The sequence below is a fragment of the Polypterus senegalus genome, chromosome 1, assembly GCF_016835505.1.
Source record: "Polypterus senegalus isolate Bchr_013 chromosome 1, ASM1683550v1, whole genome shotgun sequence".
NCBI classification, from domain to species: domain Eukaryota; kingdom Metazoa; phylum Chordata; class Cladistia; order Polypteriformes; family Polypteridae; genus Polypterus; species Polypterus senegalus.
The window spans coordinates 172,382,282-172,405,758 of NC_053154.1; the positions used below are offsets into that span (position 1 = coordinate 172,382,282).

The 23,477-nt window shown below is 38.1% G+C and overlaps 1 protein-coding gene across 2 annotated transcripts; it reads left to right on the plus strand.

Annotated features, from left to right (window-relative positions):
- The first annotated feature begins 3,842 nt into the window (after positions 1-3,842).
- Positions 3,843-21,972, plus strand: im:7152348 (uncharacterized protein LOC559250 homolog). 2 transcript variants are annotated; one of them, XM_039763091.1, is made up of 5 exons: positions 3,843-4,116; positions 4,617-4,717; positions 10,142-10,525; positions 15,151-15,245; positions 20,929-21,972. In XM_039763091.1, exons 3-5 carry the CDS (start codon positions 10,194-10,196, stop codon positions 20,934-20,936), a joined length of 435 nt encoding a protein of 144 aa, XP_039619025.1. In that variant the 5' UTR covers positions 3,843-4,116; positions 4,617-4,717; positions 10,142-10,193; the 3' UTR covers positions 20,937-21,972. The 2 variants fall into 2 exon arrangements, with proteins under 2 accessions (XP_039619025.1, XP_039619018.1); XM_039763084.1 differs by lacking the exon at positions 4,617-4,717 and having other exon boundaries at positions 3,844-4,116.
- The last annotated feature ends 1,505 nt before the right edge of the window (positions 21,973-23,477 follow it).

Consider the following 23,477-nt stretch of genomic DNA (forward strand, 5'->3'; position numbering starts at 1 on the left):
ATGTATAATTAGTTTGGGGTCGGAGTCGTCGGGATTGATGGCCATCTTACAGTAGCATTCTTATCCTGCACCAGGCCGTCCTGTTCTCCTGTTAGTTTTTTTCTGACTTTACTAACAAGATTCAGAGATCCAGCTCACAAATTTAAGGCTGGTATTAGCTTAGAGAGTTATGTGAAGTTGTTGGCATAGGCTAAATCCACACTTCTACTTTTTTTTTTATTTTACTATTTTTACTTAAAAGCATCCATGCTTCTACATTTTTTACAATCTCTGTCCATGCTAATATTTTAACACTTTGTACTAAAGTATATTCATTCATACTAAAATGACCAGAAAACATATTCAGCCTGCAATGGCAACCCGAATTTCAACTTGACTGGCTGTCATTTCACATCCAGTATGAGAATGGTTGCCACTCACGATTGGGCGGTCACACAATCAGCAGAATTTCCGTTCTGTCAGAAATGTCAGTCATCTATCTTGTAGTGTGAGACAATTTTCTGATATTACCAACAAATTGGGCATCAATTCAGTGTGCATCATACGTATGTAGCCTGAGCACACAGCTTGTGGCAAGTCAATAGCACTGAACATGCTCGTGCAGTTTGAGCACATACAGTGTTGTGAAAAACTATTTGCCCCCTTCCTGATTTCTTATTCTTTTGCATGTTTGTCACACAAAATGTTTCTGATCATCAAACACATTTAACCATTAGTCAAATATAACACAAGTAAACACAAAATGCAGTTTTAAATGATGGTTTTTATTATTTAGGGAGAAAAAATATCCAAACCTACATGGCTCTGTTGAAAAAGTAATTGCCCCCTGAACCTAATAACTGGTTGGGCCACCCTTAGCAGCAATAACTGCAATCAAGCGTTTGCGATAACTTGCAATGAGTCTTTTACAGCGCTCTGGAGGAATTTTGGCCCACTCATCTTTGCAGAATTGTTGTAATTCAGCTTTATTTGAGGGCTTTCTAGCATGAACCGCCTTTTTAAGGTCATGCCATAGCATCTCAATTGGATTCAGGTCAGGACTTTGACTAGGCCACTCCAAAGTCTTTATTTTGTTTTTCTTCAGCCATTCAGAGGTGGATTTGCTGGTGTGTTTTGGGTCATTGTCCTGTTGCAGCACCCAAGATCGCTTCAGCTTGAGATGACGAACAGATGGCCGGACATTCTCCTTCAGGATTTTTTGGTAGACAGTAGAATTCATGGTTCCATCTATCACAGCAAGCCTTCCAGGTCCTGAAGCAGCAAAACAACCCCAGACCATCACACTACCACCACCATATTTTACTGTTGGTATGATGTTCTTTTTCTGAAATGCTGTGTTCCTTTTACGCCAGATGTAACGGGACATTTGCCTTCCAAAAAGTTCAACTTTTGTCTCATCAGTCCACAAGGTATTTTCCCAAAAGTCTTAGCAATCATTAAGATGTTTCTTAGCAAAATTGAGACGAGCCCTAATGTTCTTTTTGCTTAACAGTGGTTTGCGTCTTGGAAATCTGCCATGCAGGCCGTTTTTGCCCAGTCTCTTTCTTATGGTGGAGTCGTGAACACTGACCTTAATTGAGGCAAGTGAGGCCTGCAGTTCTTTAGACGTTGTCCTGGGGTCTTTTGTGACCTCTCGGATGAGTCGTCTCTGCGCTCTTGGGGTAATTTTGGTCGGCCGGCCACTCCTGGGAAGGTTCACCACTGTTCCATGTTTTTGCCATTTGTGGATAATGGCTCTCACTTGGTTCGCTGGAGTCCCAAAGCTTTAGAAATGGCTTTATAACCTTTACCAGACTGATAGATCTCAATTACTTCTGTTCTCATTTGTTCCTGAATTTCTTTGGATCTTGGCATGATGTCTAGCTTTTGAGGTGATTTTGGTCTACTTCTCTGTATCAGGCAGCTCCTATTTAAGTGATTTCTTGATTGAAACAGGTGTGGCAGTAATCAGGCCTGGGGGTGGCTATGGAAATTGAACTCAGGTGTGATACACCACAGTTAGGTTATTTTTAACAAGGGGCAATTACTTTTTCACACAGGGCCATGTAGGTTTGGATTTTTTTTCTCCCTGAATAATAAAAACTATCATTTAAAAACTGCATTTTGTGTTTACTTGTGTTATATTTGACTAATGGTTAAATGTGTTTGATGATCAGAAACATTTTGTGTGACAAACATGCAAAAGAATAAAAAATCAGGAAGGGGGCAAATAGTTTTTCACACCACTGTATACGACTGGCAGCTTTGTCTTGCAGGGTGAGTAGTCACTTGAACACAATATCTACAAACTACACAAGACACAATTTAAAGACATACAAGTAAGCAACTCAACTAACGCCATGGAAAGCAACTCTTCTATGTCTGCTGTGTTGCAGTTTTTGTTCTGTGAAGGGTGATGAGTCAGGGAATGAGACATTGTAATGAGAAGGATCCAATTGGGGAAAAGTCACATAATAAGCATGAACCAACCAGAGTGAGATGGAGCTGGTGTTTCCAGAAATCTTTGTTTACACCCATCCACACTGAAATGCCTAAAATGATACGGCTCTGGAGAGCGTTTTCAGAAGTATTTGTTTCCATTGAATGTATTTTGGACAAAAGCCGAACCCTAGACAAATGTCTGCATTTTTAAACAAAAACATACTAGTGTGGACCGGTTCTTAGCTTCACAAGATTAGAATCATATCTTTTGAGTAAATTTCAATGTAACAATTAACATCTGTAAGAACAACTCACAAATCACCAAGGCAGGGGTAGCTTATAAGTAGTAGTATCCATTATTTAAATGATTACTTTCACTTTTCTAAATGTTTTTGATTTGTTAATGAAACTGTGTCTGTAAGTTATTACTACTAAATTTATTAATTTTACAATTAAACTAACCTTATCAGAGAACAGAACACTGCCTTTTCATGATTAAAGTGGTGTTTCTATCTACCCACCCATTTCTCCAAAGCATGGTTGACAAGCAGGGAGGCTGGAGCCCATCCCAGCAATCATCAGGTGCAAAGCAGAAGCAATCACTAGGTGGGACACTGGGGTGATCACACACACACAGAGACCAATTTAACAATGCCAGTCCACCTAAACTGGTATGTCTTTGGACTTTGTCCTATGAGAGATTTACATGCAGTAAGTTAGTGAAATTTTAATATCATTGAAGCATACATTTGGTGATTTTTAATTAGCATGATTGTTCATTTAGTAATGTATTTTAGCCTGTATTGGATAACAAAAGTCCATCATTTGTGAATATCCTCCATGTAGTGCAAAAACATGCCCTTTATTTTGCAGATCGCATACAATAATGAACAAGCAAGAAATGATATTTTTATCTGACCAATTTAAAATGTTTTAGTACAAATGTCCCCTGAGGTAGTCTGCAAAATCATTTATTTAAACAAGTGACAAGACCTTACCTTACAACAGATCAGTGTTCCATTTATTTTAAAACAGCCTGCATTAAGCATGTAATTGCTAAACAATTTTTAAGAGATTTTGTTTTTCAGAATAGGCGGGAGTGGGTCCTCAAAATAAGGGGAAACTGGCTTGCTGATGGGAGGATTTTGACTGAAGTACCTGTCAACTCTGTTCTGATTGACTGCTGTTTAATCCAGAGCTTTTTCCTGCCTTTTTAAGCAGCGCTGCCTGGATAGGCTCTGACACCTGAACAGGTTTGAAATGGTGAATGAATTGAATAAAATACAAAGCAAGTAGCAGTGGGCTTGTGAGCATTTTCTTTTACCTTTTGGACAAATCTATCTATCTTTACAATATGAACGCAGCTCCTTTTCTTTTCCTTCCAGCTCAATACCAAAGCTGTTTACATGGCTAATTTGCCTTAGCAACCACGATCGGGGCCTGCAGGCTGTACGCGTGGAAGGTTAAACGTCCTCCACCTGCCGCCAGCCAACTGTCAGCAAACAATGGCCCATCTGCATATACTTCGACGAAAGCCCTCCCATGTTGCCCCAAAGCTGCCTTTTAAAGCCCCCCTTTTCATAATCTCCTTGTTCAACAATATCGGCAGCCTCGTGTACGCGTGCGGCAGTAGGAGCAGCTTTGAGGGGCCCAGGGACTCGTCCGGCCGGCATCTGAACCTTCTAATCTCGACAGGTACTTCCGATTCCTTTTTTTTTTTCATTATTATTGCGCGCCCTATTCGTCGCACCGCTGGGTGATAAACCGGCACGAGAAATTTGGCTCCTTTGTTTGACTATTAACCGGCAAAGTACATTCTGTAGAAGTCGCGAAAAACAGCGCTGACAGTCGACAGAAAAAAAAACACATTTGACACAAATGACACAATTATTACTTAAAAAACAAAACACTGGTGTGCTATTTTGGAAAATAAACGACGCAGTGTCCCGCACTGTATGAGCCATTATAACGAATGATGGAGCGCTCCGTTGCAGTGTGTTCTTTGGGACTGATTTGTTTTTCGCTCATGGCGAGCAGATACTTTTGAACTTTATTTATGTGATCGCCGATATTGCGTTTCAAACACCTTTGTTCACATAACCGTAAAGTGATGGTTTGATTATTTATTTTTTTGTTTAACAAAATAAGTAAGTCATAGCTTTTTATATAAACAATCGTTTGTCCTCATTTAACAGTAACGTTATACACTGACACTGTGACCGAGACCCACCACGGCTCGACACTCAAATGACACTGAAACGGCGCCGCAGATCTGACTCCCCAGCACTAAAATCGGGTGAGGTATTTGAGAGAGATTTTTCTCTTTATATTGTGTCAATAGCTAACCTACTAATTTTACTTGGTTGACACCATCATCCAAGGCGATGTAAAACATTTGAGATACAATTGCTTACATTTCTTTTGTTTTTCCCAATTGGAGCACAGGCAGCTAAAGTGTCTTTCTCGTGGTCGCACGGCAACAGGAGCAGGATTCGAATGGACCACCAGAGGGTCTTAAGTCCAAATCCATCTGCCTCACTACGCGCAAGTTTACGTGATATGAGTGTGTGTGCGAATAAGCCGAGCTGGACTGGAGTGTTGTTGTGCGCTTCAGTGTGAAAAATGGGTTTTTAAAATGGAAGGATGTACGCTATACACAACAGAAATTGTAGTGTGCTGAAGACAATGTAACATTTAAGAAATACATCCATCCATCTATCAATAACTCCGCCCAATCAGCTATCAACGTCTGTGTAGCTGTGAGCCAGTCGTACTTTATTGTCATGATAAACATCATTAGAACATTAAAACAATATAGCGGGGAACAGGCCATTCAGAACAACGAAGCTGGTCAGTCTTATGCTGTCCTGTCCATCCACAACACGCAGCATTGATACAGAAGTATAAAAGCAGAGTTGGATTTAGGCATAAGTTTAACTACAGTTTAGGGTTTCAAAGAAATGTCAGATTTTTTTTTGTTTTTTAAAATTTCATGTGGCTTATTACGTCTGTAGTTTTAAATATGAATTCATTAAATGCACTCATTTGAAAATCAGTTGATTTTTAAATTGATTTGAATTGAAATAATTTCATTCTAAATACCTTGCAGTTATATAATGAAAAGGTATATACAGTATGCGTTTTCAGTTTTTTTTTTGTTTTGTTTTTTTTTATGGTGACCTAAGGTCCCATTTTCTTGCACCTTTCTGAGACCTTCTGGTGAAAATTTTTTAACAAGGGGCTTTCAAGCTTTACATAGCCTAGGGCCACACCAAGTCTAAATACAGCACTGCCTAAAAATGTAGTTTCATTTGCCATGATTACACTTATGATCACTAGTCACTGAACATCTATGTGCCTAGTTTACACATCACAGATTATTTTATATACTTTATAGTTAAAAAATAACATCAAAAAAGAATACTGCTTTGTTTGTTCATTTGTTTTGCAGATCTGCTTGTTCCAATGGGAGGTTGTTAGGGGGGCTGGGATTTATGCAAACTGCTTGGGGGCACCAGACAAAAATACACCCTGGATGGCAACTCACCAACACATCCGCATGGTCACTTGAGAGTTTCCAGTTAACTTGACACTCTTAGTATGTGAATGTGTGGTGAAAGATGCACTCCATGCAGAAATGTCCACATAACCAGGAGAATATGCAAACCTCACAAAGAGTGACTGGCTTTAAACCACTCTGAGCCCCTTTAGGGACTTTTCAAACTAGAGTTGATGTTACTCTGGAAGAATCAAGTGGATAGGACTGGTGAGGACTTGGGCTGAATGGCCTGTTGTCCTCTAGATTGTTCTAATGTTCTGAAAAAAACAAAACAAAACCGGGACTCTGGAACAGGGAGGCAGCAACGCTAACCAATGCAACAGTGAATGTGTTTATATGCCTTTTATTAAACTGTTCTCTGAGAAGACAAAGTAATGTACATAGACTTGACTCTCTTCAAGTAACCTGGTTGTATGGCCCATAACCGGTTTGCAGTTAAGGGTTTTGTAATCTGTGCATGTCTGTTGCACTCTGTTAGCCTTGGCTTATCCCACCCGTCTTTGTTTACACACATATACAGCAGCCATGGGTAGAGAATGGTGGAAGCATTCACAAAGAAAAATTTCCTAAGACAAATGTTCACACTATTGCTATTATTACTTATCCTGGTCGAAATAATCTGTCTCAGTATTTCAGAAATCACTACATTTCTACTGACGAGCTGAACATGCAGTGCTAAGTTCAGCAGCACAATCTCGGGAGACACAGGCTTGTTTTCAGAACCAAGGTGGCCAGTGATGACGTTTAACTCATTTTTGTATTGTTTAATGATGCTGGAGTGTTTTGACATCCATAATGAGACTAACACTTGTAAACGGGAGGTTTTTAAGAAACCAGGTTTCTGCCTTAAGCAGCTTACTTACCTTTGCGTGTAATTGCATTGACTGTTTTGCCGGAAGAGCAAAATACTTTTTTCTGCTTTCACAAATCCATTGTAAAAATAGAAAAATGATAGTATGTCCTTCTTACATGTTACATTAAAGATGTTATTGTAATACTAGGGTGTTGTATGTTAGCCATTGTGGAAGTAGTGAGAAGTTAAGCAAAAATCACACCTTTTATTGGCTAACTAGAAAGATTACACTATGCAAGCTTTTGGGGCAACTCAGGCCCCTTCTTCAGGCAAGATGCTATTATAAGTAATTATTATTTGGCTGACACCTTAATCCTAACTGACTTGGAGCATTTGAGAGTGGCACACATCTGGTTATGTTTCTTCCTGTTTTTCCAAATGGAGGTCAGACAGGTAAATTGACTTGCTCATGGTCACATTGTGTCAGAAGTGGGATTTGAACCTACCCACAACTTCAAGGTTTACCTGACAGGAGTGAATGTGTGTGTGAATATGCATTGTAACAGACTGGAGTGTTAGTTTGTCCTTTATGCTCTTTTGCAATTGCCATTGGAACCCAGTAATGTGAAAAATTGGTGTATAACATGGATGGTTGTTATATACTGCAGAAATTGTAGCGCTTGGAAGATAATATAACATTTTTGAAACTTTGCCTCTAAAGCTTTAGTTTAGTTTAGGATTGGCCTGTAAGTAATCTTTCCTATTTACTAAAACTCAACTGTTAAGGATAAGAGTTTTAAAAAGAGGCTGGTAAAGACCCATTTAGTATGCCCACATAAATTTTTGATTATCATTGTAAGCAGTAGCGACAGTTGGAAGTCTTTCTAAAGCGTCACAAATACTGTACATGCTGCATGCACTGAGCTAGTACACTATCGGTACATTACCTCAATGAAACTGCAAGTCCACTTTCACATTTTATAGTAGTGGAGGCGGAAATGAAGATGGCTAGCTGGCTACACGCGTTATATTTTAAACAAAGCCTGCTGGCATATCTTGTGTCGTTTTTGTTTTCTTGGCAAACAAAACCACAATTCTAAAACTCTGCATTTTATTATTCCTCCTGCCAGCTGCCATCTATTCTATGAGACGTCAAGTGATGACTCTTGTTTCAGACTCGCTATTGTGTGTGCTTTGTGCCTAAGGCTGTACAAAGGGCATTTAGATGAGAGATGGGCATTTTTCCCAGTGGTCCTAGTGCTACACATACTGAATGATTACTTTAACTGTGTGTGGATTTTTTTTTTCTCCTTTTATGCATGTCATTCTTTTGTGTCATTTAATTACAATGCACAAAAAGACTGAATTTCTTATTCAGAATATACAGTTCGTTTTAACCTTGGCCTAACCCCATGCTAGGGATGTAGAAGGAAACCACATAGACGCAAACCATTGGTCAGACTCTTTGTATATTTTCAAAATGTGTTCAAGGTCAGCCTTACCACACACGCATATATCCATTCAGGCCACTTTAGAACTGTGAGTTATTCTAACACACAACTTTGAGATGTGAGAGGAAGGCCAGAGCATTCAGATGAAATTCCACATAAACCTAAAGAGAAAAATCCACACAGATGGTACCTAGAAGTAGGAGTCAAATCCAGGACATTATATCTGTGACGCATCTCACCCTAGACTGTGTAAGACTACATTATAAATTAAATGTTGTCCTAAAAACCTTAAACAAAAAGATTTTACTTGTCATCCTAAATTACCTTTTAGCTCTTCCCCTTTATCAAGGAGTAAATGAATCTAGTACTGAATTAAGCTGAACAAAAGGTTTGTTACATGCACATGTCTTCTGTTTGGATGTCCTCCCTCCCCTTCAGAGATGTGCAAATTAGGTTACTTGGTGATTCCAAATTGTGGCTATGGCAGTGGGCATGAGTGTTTGCCCATCCAAGGTTGCTTTTACCCCTGTGTAAATGTTGCCAGATTAGGCTATAGCTCTCCATAACTCTGAATTGGATTAAGTGGTTTTGAGAATGTTTTTTTTGTTGTGGAAAGAGTATTTCCAGTGCGCATTACTGCATTTTATAAAGCGGACTAGAAATTTTCATAAGTACAGAGATGAGTCAAAATTATGTTAATGGTTCTGCTATGTATATACTTGTATACAATTTTTGTGGACAATTTATGTGCCACATATTGTACATGTGTTGAACATGATGGTGAACAGGTTGAGACATTCCTGTAAATCATCTTGCAAATATGAAGTATGTTTTGTGAATAAATTGTTTCCGCCATTCAAATGTTAACGTAATTTTGACCCACCCTGTACTTTCCTTTGAGTTTTTCCCAGGCTTTGGAAATGTTCACAATAAATCCAGACTGTCTAGGACAACTCTCTTAAAAACCTGGGAGCAAACCATGATATCTGTAAATGCTATTTAAGGTGTTTCGTTTCTTAGACGAGCTTGTTTGGGGTTTCGGCACACAGTTGGGCAAAAATCTATGCAGTTTAATAACGGTAGTGTTTAGAATTGGTTCAGACTGTCCGAATGCAGATATAAAACAGGCACACTCATTCATCCATTTTCTTATAACCCATATATTTAATTTAGAGTCGCACGTAGGCTGTGCCATCAGTCCATCACAGGATACGCACACATGCTCACTCGCGCTCACACACACACACACCTCAAAGACATCAGTTGAGTTTTTTGGTGTCCATAAAAGGGGCTCTGAAAAGTGAGTGTGCCCTTTGCTAAATTGGCACCCTGTTTATGATTGGCTTTTGCCCAGTGCCACAAAGATAGGCACCAATACCCAGCAACACTGAACTGGATAAACCAGTTCACAACATAAAATGTTATTGCAAGACTTATAAACAGGGCCATGAAAACGGAAAGCTCTGGCAGCCCTCGATTTCTTCTGATCAGCTCTTAGCTATGCATTTTCTTGAAGCTCGTGCCCAAATTTGTTATGTAGACAACCCCTGCACTTCCAGTGCATTCCAATCATGAAGACGGCCTTTCTTTAATTGAAATGGACAGTGCTCTCCAGCTTGCAATTTTATGTCATCGGTGAGTGCTGGAGGTCTCCCATGCAACACTAAAATAAAACCATTGTCTGAATTATCAAGAGCCTTCACCCCATTTCCTGTTGCTTGAAACCTTCCCGCTGGAGTGGAAGACTATATTAGCATATGCTTTGTGACTGCACTATGAGGTAAAATGTTCTAAAGAGAGCCATGCCATACCACATTCATTTGAATTTTAAATGTTGTTGCAGCCTGTTATCCATTTTTGTGAAGAATGGCATTACTGTTCCAGCTCTTTAAAAGTTGTGATTCCTTTTCTTTTCAGGTAGCTTGTCAATAAAAGTGGCACAATCGTGCTCTGCCTGCTCTTGACAGAGATGGCACTAGTTGAAGACATGGAGTGTGGCGTGTGTTACCTGCCCTACTCACGCTCAGGACGAGAGCCCCGTCTCTTGCACTGTGGACACACTTTTTGCACTCCCTGCCTCTGCTGTGTGTCCCAAGAGCGGAAAGGAGCCCTTGCCCTTACTTGCCCCCTCTGTCGCCGAGTGACCTGCATTGGACAAGAATTGGCATTACAGGAGGCCCTGTGGGTTGATACGGAAGTGTGGAATCAGATCCCCGAAATGGAGGTGGAGGAAGAGGAGGAGGAGGAGGAGGAAGGAAAAGAAATTACAACAGAAGTGCTAACAGAAGGCACATCTGAATGGTAATGTATAATTGTATTGGCATCCTAATAAATGCTCAATACTGAATCTCAGAATGCACAAGTGTCTAATGTATTTAAACAAAACTGTATATTAAGAAAAATAATTATTCTTAGTATTTATATTTGGAACATTTAGCCCACTGGAATTGTGAATAGACAGTGACAAATTCACACTTTAAAGAATTTTAGTCTCCCTTTTTGTTGCGGTGCCACTCTAAATTGTAGCACCAAGCAATACCACCAGCCCAGCCTTCAACTTTGGTTTCCCACATTCATGCAGTGCTTTATGACAATTCTAGAAAGTTACCTTACTAAATTCACAAAGTACTCACTTGTCTTTGCGAGTACATAACAAAGTGTTTGTAACATTTCAACTTGCAATAATTATAATGACTTTCATAGCCTACTGAAGTGCAAGTGGATTCAAAGAGAATTGGAGCTTAATCAAAAGAGTCTACCTCTTCTTCTTCTTCTTCTTTCGGCTGCTCTGCTGGGGAAAATAAAGATGCTTTGAAAGCTAAATGTGCTATTACTACTGACTTCAGAACTCTGAGTATAGACTTGGAGATGTGGCAAGAAGAAGTATGTAAACCCTTTCGAATTAACTGGTGCTCTACCTTAACTAGTCAAAGAATGTGATCTGATCTTCATCAAGTAACAAGTATAGATAAACACAATATGCTTAAGCTAATAACACTTAAAAAACTCCAATTTTTCATGTCTTTATTGAACGTACCCATCAAACATTAAAAAAAAAGTAAGAGAACCCTTGGATTTAATAACTGGTTGAACATTATTTGGCAGCAATAACCTCAAATAAACATTTCCAGTAGCTGCAAATCAGATCTTCACAATATTCAGTATACAGTACATTTTGGGCCATTGATCCATACAGAATTGTTTCAGCTCAGTGGAACCTCAGGTCACGACATGTTCCAAAACTCTGGTCGCAACCCGATTTGGTCGTGACCTGAAGTAATTTTCCCCATAGGATTGTATGTAAATACAATTAATCCATTCCGGACTGTATGAGCTGTATGTAAATATATATACAGTCGACCCTTGACATACGACCGGCCTGACATGCTAACAACTTGAGTTACGACCAAAATTTTTGTTTTGATTTACGACCAACATCTTGCTTTACGACCCGAATGCGGGCGCTTGTGCGATTGTAAACAAACAGCTGAGAGCGTTCGTAAGCGTCAGTCGGAGCCCAGATACATGTGTTTGTGGACGTAATTTCGGTCAGTGCAGTGATTTATCTATATATATATATAATATATAATTCACTAAGACCATGGCAAGCAAGACGCATAATTGCTAAGGAAGGAAGAGAAGGTAATGAAGGTAAAGAAAGCGATTATTAAGGGATGTTAGCTAGCGGGCTGGCGCGGCACATGATGATGTCATCAGGCTGAGTCAGCACCGGCTTGCTTTGGAGTGTATTATTACAGCCGTTCACAACATGGCCAGCTTTGAACCGAGTGCTCGACTAATGTCATTCTTAACTTGAGAAACAGCGATCACAATCGAAATGAAGAAGGAAATTGTGCGGAAATATGAGAGTGGTGTTCGTGACCAATCTCGCTAATATGTACAGCATGTCGAAATCCACCATCTCGACAATTTTACAAAGAAACGATTGCATAAGGAGGCTCCTTTTAAACAATAACCACCTTCCATTTCATTCTCCTCCTCCTCCCTTCCTGCAGCCCAAAGATGTCCAATTAAATGGTGAGTACAGTATGAAATTGTTGTTTCTGTTAGGCTAGGCACTTTTTATAACTTTTTGATTAGTACATTAGAAAAATGATTGGTGTTTTGGTAAATTATGCGCATTATACAACCCTTTTTCATTATGAAAAGGTTAAGTAAGTGTTGCTGTGGGAGGTTCGGAGTGCATTATGGGTATTTCCATTATTTCTTATGAGGAAAATAGTCTTGACTTACAACCAACTTGAGTTACAACCAGCCCTCGCGAACGAATTGAGTTTGTAAGTCAAGGGTCCACTGTATTTTAAAGATTTTTAAGCACAAAAATAGTTAATTATACTATTGAATGCACAGTGTAATAGTAAACTAAATGTAAAAACATTGAATAACACTGAGAAAACCTTGAACAGAGAAAACTAATATTGGAAGAGTTCACGCTACAGCCTTACGCTCGCTGTAAACACTTTTTTTTTTATGTGTTTTAAGCACAGGGAAAAAAATGAACATTTGAAAAATCCGTAATTTATACAAAAACTAACCATAAACGACCAAGAAAACTAATCTTGCATGATTCCAGTTCTGGCATGAAGGAAGTGAGGAAGAACTGGGTGGAGAGGAGATTACAGTTTTGAGGTAAAGTCCCTCAGCACGATGCACGTCTGATCAAGAACAATGTACTGTGGAGATACTGAACGCGTGCGGAAATCACCGGCACATATGAACCGGAAGGGAAATGAAATAGAGCACAAAGAGTTCACAGCGAATGCACATGGAGAGACTGAACATGTGCGGAAATCATCGGCTCATACGAACCGGAAGGGAAACTGGCTTGTTCGTCACCCGAGTGTGCGGTCGTTAACAAATGCAGAAGTTTGGTAAACTTTTTGGTCGTAGCCCAATTTGTACGTGTTCTGAGACGTTCATGACCTGAGGTTCCACTGTACTCAATTACCTCACATAATTTGTCCAACTGTGGCATGACGATTATCTAAAATCTTTGGAATTGCTTTGTAACCCATTCCAGCTTTATGCATATAAACAATTCTTGATCATACAATCTCTTCTGTGCTCTGTTTTTTTGCAAGTCATGCTTCACTTCAGCAGATGCTTCTTGTGAACAACACCATCAAAATATTTGAAATTTGTATTGGTCAAAGTATCTCTAAACCACACCTCCAATCTTGTTTCATTGGTTGGACTCCATGTTTGCCATCTCCTAACTCCAGTTAGCTTTTGTTGAAGTCATCAGCCTAGCGATTCACATACTTTTCCAGCCTACTGTGTGAATGTTTAAATAATGTATTCAGTAAGTACAAGAACAATGCAACAACTTCCATGTCCTTAGTTACAACAGACTGCGTTTGTTCGTTATTGTAGCTTAGATGATGATTATACAAAATTTTAAAACAAATTTATACATAATGTAAATGCAGCTATTTCCTTAGGGTTAACATACTTTTTCTTTCTACTGTATATCCATACTAAAGCAGGTAAATACTATACAAAAAAAGCTTGAGGTCCAGGCAAGCCGTTTTTGGAAAGCAGGTGTGGAAGTGTAAATAAAACTCAAGGGACTGTTTGGTAGTGGACAATTACTTTAAGGTATTTTTGGGGTACTCAAAATGTCCAAGTGCCACAAGGCCAGTGATCTAACTCAACAAAAAATAACCCTGTAACTTGAGATAGAGGTAATTGGAGGGCAACTGTCAGTATATAGAGAATAATTAAATATGCCATGTTATTGTTGGACATTTAGACTGCACAAATCTGTATGTATATATTGTAGAGGATGACCAGGATTGATTGGTGTTCTGGCCGGGATGGACCCTGTTTCCTCGCTGGCCAGGGGGCCAGAGCAGTGAGTGTTTAGGAGTAGGGGGCATGCTGTCTCAGCCTGGAGTTGGACACTCCATGCCATCATGGACTGGCATCATGATGGAATTCAACAGAATACCTTTACCTGCCCAAGAGTCCAGAACAGTAGATGGATTTGGCGAGGTAGTATAGACTGCATGCATCTTTGGTACTCTGGGTGGCAGCATTACTGGGCCAGTGTGCTCAGATCCACAACTGCAGGGCATAGTCCCATGGGACAGCCCTGTGGGGTTTCATGGGTGCTGCCAAGGGGTGCTACAGGGAATAGTTGTCCCAACTTTTTGAGGTTTCTGCCTGGCCTTGAAGTGCTTCCTAGGTGCAATGTTGCAGTTCTGGTAGTACACCCGGGTCTGGTGTAAAACAGGCCAGGCCATTCCTCCTCACCCAGGCAACTTGGAGTCTGGAGTTACAGGACAAGGTTTGCCTAGAGGAGATTCATTATTACATTGTTGTTGCTAGTTTGCTGGAAGACGGAACTTGTGAAAGGTATTTTTATTTAATAAAATTTCACTTGATTTGAACCGTTGACTGTATATATACACTTGTATCTGGAGTCAGGACCCTGGGGCCCCCTCTTTTGGTAAGAATATATATAAAATGCAAAGTTGACTGACTCCTTCTGTCACTCACTCAAAACAGTATTTGCTGTTTAGTTAAAAAGCTGAAATTTGGCAGAATGGTAAATCTAGGATTGTAGGTAACCACTAAGAAAGGGGCATTTCAAGATATCGATATTTAAGGGTGAAAGCACCCACACACAATAGAAAAACTAAATACCCCACTATCTCAGAAACGCTGTGATGGATTTGAGTGAATTTTGATGACATAATAAAAAAACATTATAGAAAATTAGCCAGCACATTTTTTTTTTTTTTTGATCATTTTTTATTTGTTCATATTTATTATTATTATTGCTAGGGGGGCTATCATGTACAAATATAATTTTGTGTGTCTGTATTTGTTATAACACAGTCAAAAATATATATTTATTTGTATAACTGACACTGAACATACCTTTCTATTATTGCTCTCAGTAACTCTGTAGCTGTTCGGCCAAAGTTGAAAATTCCATCATTCTTGAAGAAACTCTGGTTTAGACGAAGCAGACGAAATAGCAGAGAAGCTACAGGTACTGTAACTGTTCACATATACTTTTTTTATATCAGTATCCAATGATCCATGCATTTTCTGAATTCAGCTAGTACATCACAAGAGCCAGATTCTACCCCGACATGATAAGTAGAGTAGCCAGACTCATGTGAGACATCCACACATATATCCAAAATAACATTTGGACAACTAAGGCCAGGTTTATACTTCATGTGACACAACGTATTCTCCTGTGGACGCTTCTGCTATGCAAGCGGTATACTGTTTATATTTGTGCTCGTATTTTATGTAAATCTGCAAGATTCCAGTGGGTGGCAATGCGAGATACCATAGTCAGAAAACGTGAATTGCCTGAAACATCCATTCAGTTCCGAGGACACCTAACAACAATATCTCTGAAAAGGATGATTACATCCATCAACCCAGGTATGCCCTCATTCCAGCATGCACCGGGCATGAGGCAGAAACAATCCCTGGACGGGGCATCAGCTCATTGCAAGGTGAATACACTAGCGTCATTTTAGGAACATCAAATCCACAAACCTGCATGTCCTTGGAAAGAAACTGGAACACACTGTGGGAACCCAGCAGGAAAACATGCAAACTCCAGGCAGGGAACACCAGAGATTTGACTCCCTGTGAGACAGCAGTGCTACCACTCTGCCACTGTGCCACCCCCACATGTGTAATTAATAACAGTATTCATTATTTAAATGAAGTTAACGGTTCATCTGTAAAATGTAATATATATACTTTAATGCATTTCATCATTAATGTGATATCAAGTATAAATCTAAGGATTGTAAATATTCAGGGAGCTGGAATATCAAACATTTAACATATTCTGTGTGGCGATTGCTGTTTGCTGCTGCTGTCAGTTCAGGAGGAAGTCCCAGAAGCATATAGCGATTAACAATTGGGTCAGTTTTAAGATGACGATTACAATGGTCTACTTTAATGACAAAATAAACTACAAGATTAAAGTGGAAATTTCGAGATTAAAGCCAAAATTTCCACTTTAATCACAAAACAGACCTTTTTACTGTGTCCCTAAATTTTTTTCTCTGTGGCTCAATCATACGTCTGTACATTCTGATGCTGTTGTGAAGGTGCAAAAAAAAAGCTGATGGTTTGTGAGACCTTTATAATGTATCTTGTCATTACGAAGTTGAATATGCAATACTTGAAAAGCACCAAGAATACATTTGTATGTCAGCATTTTGCTTCAAAACATCAAACATCAAAGCATGCACATTGATCCTACAGGATTTGCAAAGCGGCTTGCTGTCACATGTTGATAGTAAACAGAGACTCCGACGTCATGTTCCGACTTGATCACACAGTGCCCCCTAGTTTTTCCTGGTACTGTAAATAGCGCATACATTATTTCTGAGGACGTGTCAAATTAACGCAGGGAACACATGGCAGCCATGCTGCATGCATGCACACGCTCTGAGCGTGAAGTATAAACTGGCCCTTAGAGTCGCCTGTCAACCAGACACACATCTTTGAGATGTGGGATGAAACCAGAGTACCTGGAGAAAGCTCACAGAAACAAGGAGAACGTGAAAACTTATTTCTTCCAAAATAACCTCATCATACTGTCTTATCACACAACCAGGTAGCCTATTCCAAGTGCCTATGGTAAAGAAAAAACTTCCTAATGTTTGTGCGAAATTTACACTTAACAAGTTGCCAACTGTGAGTCTGTGTTCTTGATGAACTCATTTTAAAATAATAATCTTGATCCACTGTACTAATTCCCTTCACATTGAACAGACCAAATATCAAGCTGAGATCCAAGCAATGGCTAAATATCTATATTTTTGGACAGTAATTAATACTCATGTTATTACACTGTCATGAAAAGTACTGATCCTGGCAAGATGATTATACTATTTCTTTGCTAGGAGTGGGTTGCCATTGTGTCTTGAGGTGGTGTTTTGTGCCTAATGCTGCCAGAACAGATCCAACTTTTCCACAGCCAAACTGGATTAAAGTGGATCCAGAAGATAGAAGTTTATAGAAGTTAGTAACACTGATGTTATAAAAAAAAAAATCCTGGAGAGAAACAGTAGGGTGACGAGATGTGATCTTCACGTTAAGATCACGGAAGACACTTAAAAGACCCGCGAGACTAAAGAGATTTGCCACGGTGCATCTCGCGTGGACCTTAAACATGACCGTCTCACGATGACGTAGAACATGAGATTCTTGCAAGACTACTTACAACTCCTACTTACAACCAAATAAGAACACGGGCAGCAAAACACTCAGTCGTGTTTTGTCTTTGAGCACACACACATCCAGGGCTCTCTGCCCATATAAAGCATATAAGGACAATACGTTCTAAATGAAACGTAGACAACTAAGCGAAGAAGAAAGCAGCACGTAGAAAAGAGAGAGAAAAAAGAATAATCTAGGTCCAAATTCAGAAAATAAGGAAAGTAATTATCAGCCCAGAACAAGTGGAATTGGGGAATAAAAAGCACGTCCAATCCGGATGTTGGCGCTATACACATGCAGAGCAGGTTAGAGATTATGAAAGCAGTGAAATTCGAAAGGCTCAAAAAAATGTTGGCGCGATACACATGTGGAGAAAGTTAAAGAATATGAAAGTAGGAAAATTAGAAAGTATATAAAAAAAGAAAGTAAAGATCATAGTAGCGCAAACAAATGGAAATTATTACTTGAAAAAGGGAAAGTAATCACCACAGACCAGGTGTTATTGAAACAAAAGCAGGATAAAGCGAGGTCAGAAATAAAAAACAAAGTAGAAGACAAAGTAAAACGTCATAAAGAGGTTAAAAAACTTGGGGGCCAAATACATGCAGAACAGGTTAGAGATAATGAAAACTGGAATTCAAATGACTCAAAAAAAAACATAGGCACGAAACACATGCAGAGCAAGGTACAGAAAATGAAAGAAGAAAAAAACGACAGTGTCAAAACAAAGAAAGTAAACATTGCAATAGCGCAAAGAAAGAGAAATTAATTACTCGGAGAAATAACGAAAAGATCGAATATATAGACATAGGTGATATGTCAGAAGTATGTAAATACTATAAGACTTTGAAGTTTAAGTCAAGAGAATTTCAAAAACGGAGTTTACCTCATATGCATTTATTGGTTACTTTACAAAAAAAATTATTAACTGCTGATGATGCAGATTATTTTGTCTGTGCTGAAATTCCAAACGGAGAAACCTATCATTAAACACATCTCACTGACCTCATTAAAAAGATTTAGCACATTGGGACTCAAAAGATTCCAAATATTGTTTTTACAGAAGTTCTGAAATTAAAGTAAAACTAATGAAATAGCAACAATTCAAAGAAAAAAAAAAATCTTAAATGTGTGTATCCGGAAAAACAAAAACGGGGGTTGGTGAGCGAAGCCCCCTAGTTTATTTTATAAATCCTTCGTGAGATGAATACAATATTGGGCATTGAAAGACTTTATTGTTTGATTCTCAGCTTATTCTTTTGGATATGATATTCTTTTTAGTAATGTGTTGATAACACTATTTGCCTTGATGATCATTTTTTTTTATTTACTCACATGAAGTAAAGAGTTCACAAGGTTCAAACAATGGTAAATCATTAAAACTTTGCTAATACAAGGTGCAGATTACTCCATACGTAATAAATGGTATGGTCTCTATTATAAATGTTCTGTAAAGTTTTGTTTAGTTTACTATTTTTGAACTGTTCAATAAATAATTGATCACACAAAAAATCAAGGTACAACAAAAGTTATTATATCACAAACAAATCTTTTAATCAAAATTCTGAAATTATCAGCAGAAGCAGATAATTTTAAATCATGTCATCTTTTCATATTGAGATCCCCAGGAAGTCCCCTCTCTTTTGTTAAAAAATATTTGAGTGGGATTGACAAGGAAAAAAATATACATGTGTCAAAATTGTTAATAAAGTTCAGTCACCTTTATTCACGGCTGGCTCAGTCTATGACGGTAAGAAAGTCTCGTAACCCGTCTGTGTCCCAACCATGTGATAATGTGCGTCCCTATCAAATCACAGAAACTATAACTGTAAAGCCTGTAAGCATGATTATCATAAAAATACTCTCTTAATGTTATGTAGGACTAACTTTCATTTTTGTAGTCTGCTTTATCTTACAAGAAAAAAATAAAATAAAATTTGCACAGTTTGTTGTGTTTATGACCTCTTCCACAAAGCTCCCAGAATATAAAACCTAACTAGACCTTCTGGAGTTTACCTTCGTGATCCATTAAGTTTTTATTTTCCCTTCTGTTCTCTTATTCTCATAAAACTGTTATCTTGATACTTCAAATTACAAATGTTTTGTTAAGGGAGAAGTACCTATCTCACTTGTTCCATATTGATAAGGTTCTACTGGTCTAATCGAGTTATGGATACAGAAGAATGAATAAGCCTATTGTTGGAACAAAAGTCACCAGCTGCCTCCCCTGAAGGACTATTAGAAAATTATCATGCCAAGGAAAAAAATCTGATAGCATAGATAAATAGGCCAAGTTCCTACCATTGTTTCTTATGCAGGAGGACTCACAAAAGTCCAGGATTCATCTCTTTGTCTCAAAAATCACTATATTGTGGCTTGGCAAGTTATTAAGTCAATGCATTATTAATACAGCAAACTTACGATTAGGTAAACAGGCGATAAAATAAATATACTGTATGTTCAATAACTCTTACCTGTGAGGGTCTTGAGAATGGGAAAAGTGCTATATAAATAAAATGTATTATTATTATTATTGCCTGAGGATATGTTCTCCTTGTGTCTTCCCAGTTTCGCTTAAGTGTATACCAGGCACATGCAAATAGTGCTTGGTTGTTAGCAGCCTGGTTATTTTTTCCCCTGACATATCAAATTTATTGTATCAGATGTATGCATTTGATCATGCTGTTCATCATTTTCTTGATACCAGCATACAGAAATATCTGCATGTGCCTCTCCATTCTCTTAATAATTATTGATATTCAAGACCATGTATCTGATTTCCGGATTATGGAGAGCCAGAACCTGTCCTGGCATCAATAGAGGATCTTAACCTGAAAGGGAGCTAATTCTTCACAGGGTGTAGTTGCATGCACATCTACACTCACTCATGCAGAGCCAGTCTTGGTGTCCCCAGTTTAATTTAATTTGCCTGTCTTTTTAGAATGTACGAGATGTAGGGATGCAGCATGTGGAGTAAAAAGTACATACAGCCACAAGTGAGAACATGAAAACAGCACACAAATAGTGACCAGGCAGGCCTCTTAGAACTGTGAGGCAGAAGAGTTAGGCTACTTGTCTATCTTTCTTGTAGTTTTGGAGGAATAAAGTATCTATATATTGCGCTTTTTTGCTAATAATTTTATAGAGGTGTACTTTTTATCTCTGGCAATGCTCTTGTATAAATGTCAAAACATACAACAGCATACAAATATCTAGAATTGATATTCTATGTCATTAAGTAATTAGCAGCTTTAGATAGCTGCATATGTCTCTGTTGTCAAGGAATTTGTGCCTTCAAATGTCAGTTATGTAAATGTTTGATACATAGTCATTAAATGGTGCCTAATGATGATTATTTTCTTTTAAGTATTTTACATGTATGCATAGAAAGCCACACTTGCTACCAAAGTACTTATTTATGTATAAAGAAACATTTATTTTGATCAACCTTTTTTTGTTTCCTTATTTGTTTACAGTGAGATGATCAGAATGTCTTGTCAGTGAATGGATCTATAGTTTGAAGATGGACCAACACTCACTGCCTGTTCAAATAGGAGAGAAAAGCAGACATTAGCTATAATGTATGTGTAATGATGCCCCTTATAGGATCCCAGGAGCATTTCCCAGCATCAGTAGTGTTCTGTCCTGTAGTCACAATCTCCAGACAGCTGCCATCTTCCTAACTCAAAGTTGTTTCATGTCTGCTTATTGTGACTCTTCTGCACCAATCCCATGATCCTGAGGAGCAGAGAATTGAAACTGAACATTTAGCAGCAAAGTGGACACATGTTTGCCATCATAGAGGAAGACTGGACACCAGAGCCTCCTTCCATTAAACTCCAGACAAGGCAAAGCTTCAGTTGGGTAATTTATGAAACCATCAGGCAGCATTTTAAAGTTTTATTATTTATTTGGATTTATATTTTATTAAGCGAACTGTCATTTTTTTAATAAGAAGAAATTAATCCTTAATATTATAACAAGACTGTGGATGTTTCAAGTAATGTGGATGAATGGATGGCTATAAGGTCATCTATCAAACATTGTGTGTCTGCACTGGGTGTTTAAATGTGATCCTTCAAACCAGTGTGTGTGTGTGTGTGTGAATATACTGTACATCTGTACGTGCTTAATGGAGCTCATTTGGAACCCGAGATCCTTTACTATGATGGATATTTTGAAATTGTATTAACATTAAACCAGCTGGATTCCTCTTCATTTTTTTATATAGTGCCTTTCATAGTGAGCCATGTCATGGTAATATTTAAAGCAGTTTCAAATAAAAACATTCATGATATTTAAGAACTTCCTCTATATTTCCTCACTTGATCTTTTCATATAGCATCTTTCACTATTCATAAAGCACTTTGCTCGTACTAAATTATAATTATCTTAAGAGGACTGTTACTACAGTACATTTAAACCACTCCCATATACACTGGCTACATTCACTATAAAGTATTCTTGCCCAAACCCTCTCAGTTCTTTCTTTCTTTTTAAATTGTGAGAGATGTCTTGACTTTTTGCTTTTTTTTTGTCAAGATGAAAAACAGCAGATCATCCAAATTAAAAAGAAAATGACCAAATCCATAAGTATTCAGAGCAATGCAATGGAAACATAATTTCTTTGGGGGTCAGACACACTTGATTATTATATTTTAAATTTGGGATTATTTTTTCCAGTATTAAACAAACTGCAATCCTAGACATTTGAACCAAAGTAGATCACTGAAAATAGCCTTGGGTTTCAGCAAGAGGACGAGAAATGTTGTGAAGGGCCCACTGTAGAATGCCATCAATGGAGGTCTGTAGGAAGAAAAAAAAGCACTTAGAAAATGATTTCAATATGAAGCCTCTGATAGTAATGGTTACCCCTCATCACATCACTGCTTTTTCACGTTGTTTTTCATCTTTTGATCTATCACTGACAGCAGTACCTCAGCTATTATCTGTTAACAGCATCACTTTTGAACATTTGCAGTAGAATTTCTGTATCTATCATGTTGGTTTTCATCCATCTTATCATTTTGTATTCCCAGTTTCAATATATTTCTTTTTATTTTAGACTATGTAAGTAAAGTCAGTTTTCATTTCATCTCACACAAATTTGTGCTATTCCTGTCTCTCACACCTTGGTGTCTGTGTTGCAACAGTTAAGAAAGACTTACTCTTTCTATCTGCGTCCTTAATAATCTGTTATTTTCAAATATTTACCACTCCTGTGAGTGCCATTGCTTTCACTATTTGAACTTCATAGATTAAACAACATCTTATTTTACAACCATACACAACATTTTGATGTTTGAGACCAGGATTTGGCTTTTGCAATTCTATAACTTTTAACTTTTTCACTCATTCTTTTAAGTATGTGGAAATGATGAAGAACCATTTTTATAGAAGTTAGTAACACTGATAATTAATTTTATAAATCCTTAGTGAGATGAATACAATATTGGGCATTGCAAGACTTTTTATTGTTTAATTCTCAGCCTATTCATTGAAGTATTAATAACAAGGCTTGAAAAGAAAGACTGATGTAATAACTAGTTACAAATGTTTACAAATTATTTTAGCTTTCTTGCATTTTGTTGTGCTTCTTCCATTAATGTGGTAAACAAACTGTGACGAATAGCACAGAGAACAGTATACAAATGCATTATTTACTTGTAAAAGACTTTACATTACCCCACAAGTAGATCAAAATAAAACTAACCACATGGCTTGAAAAGTTTATTGTGATTTGTTCTGCAGATTTCTCAACTTTACTTAATTTCTGACTTTTCTGACAGAGACCAAGATTTGGACACAATGCAGTTTAAATGCCACTCTCCTGGCTCTCACATGCATGTTAGATGTTGATTCCGTCTCGCATCTCATTTACCTCTGCTGCTTGGCCCACTTTTCACTAAATATGGGTTATTTAAATTAAGGACATATTTGGTGCTCAAAATGGTAACCCTTAAACCTGGCACCAACCTTGGGTAGAACTAAAATTGAGTGGGGCTGCAGAGTGTACTGATGCTGA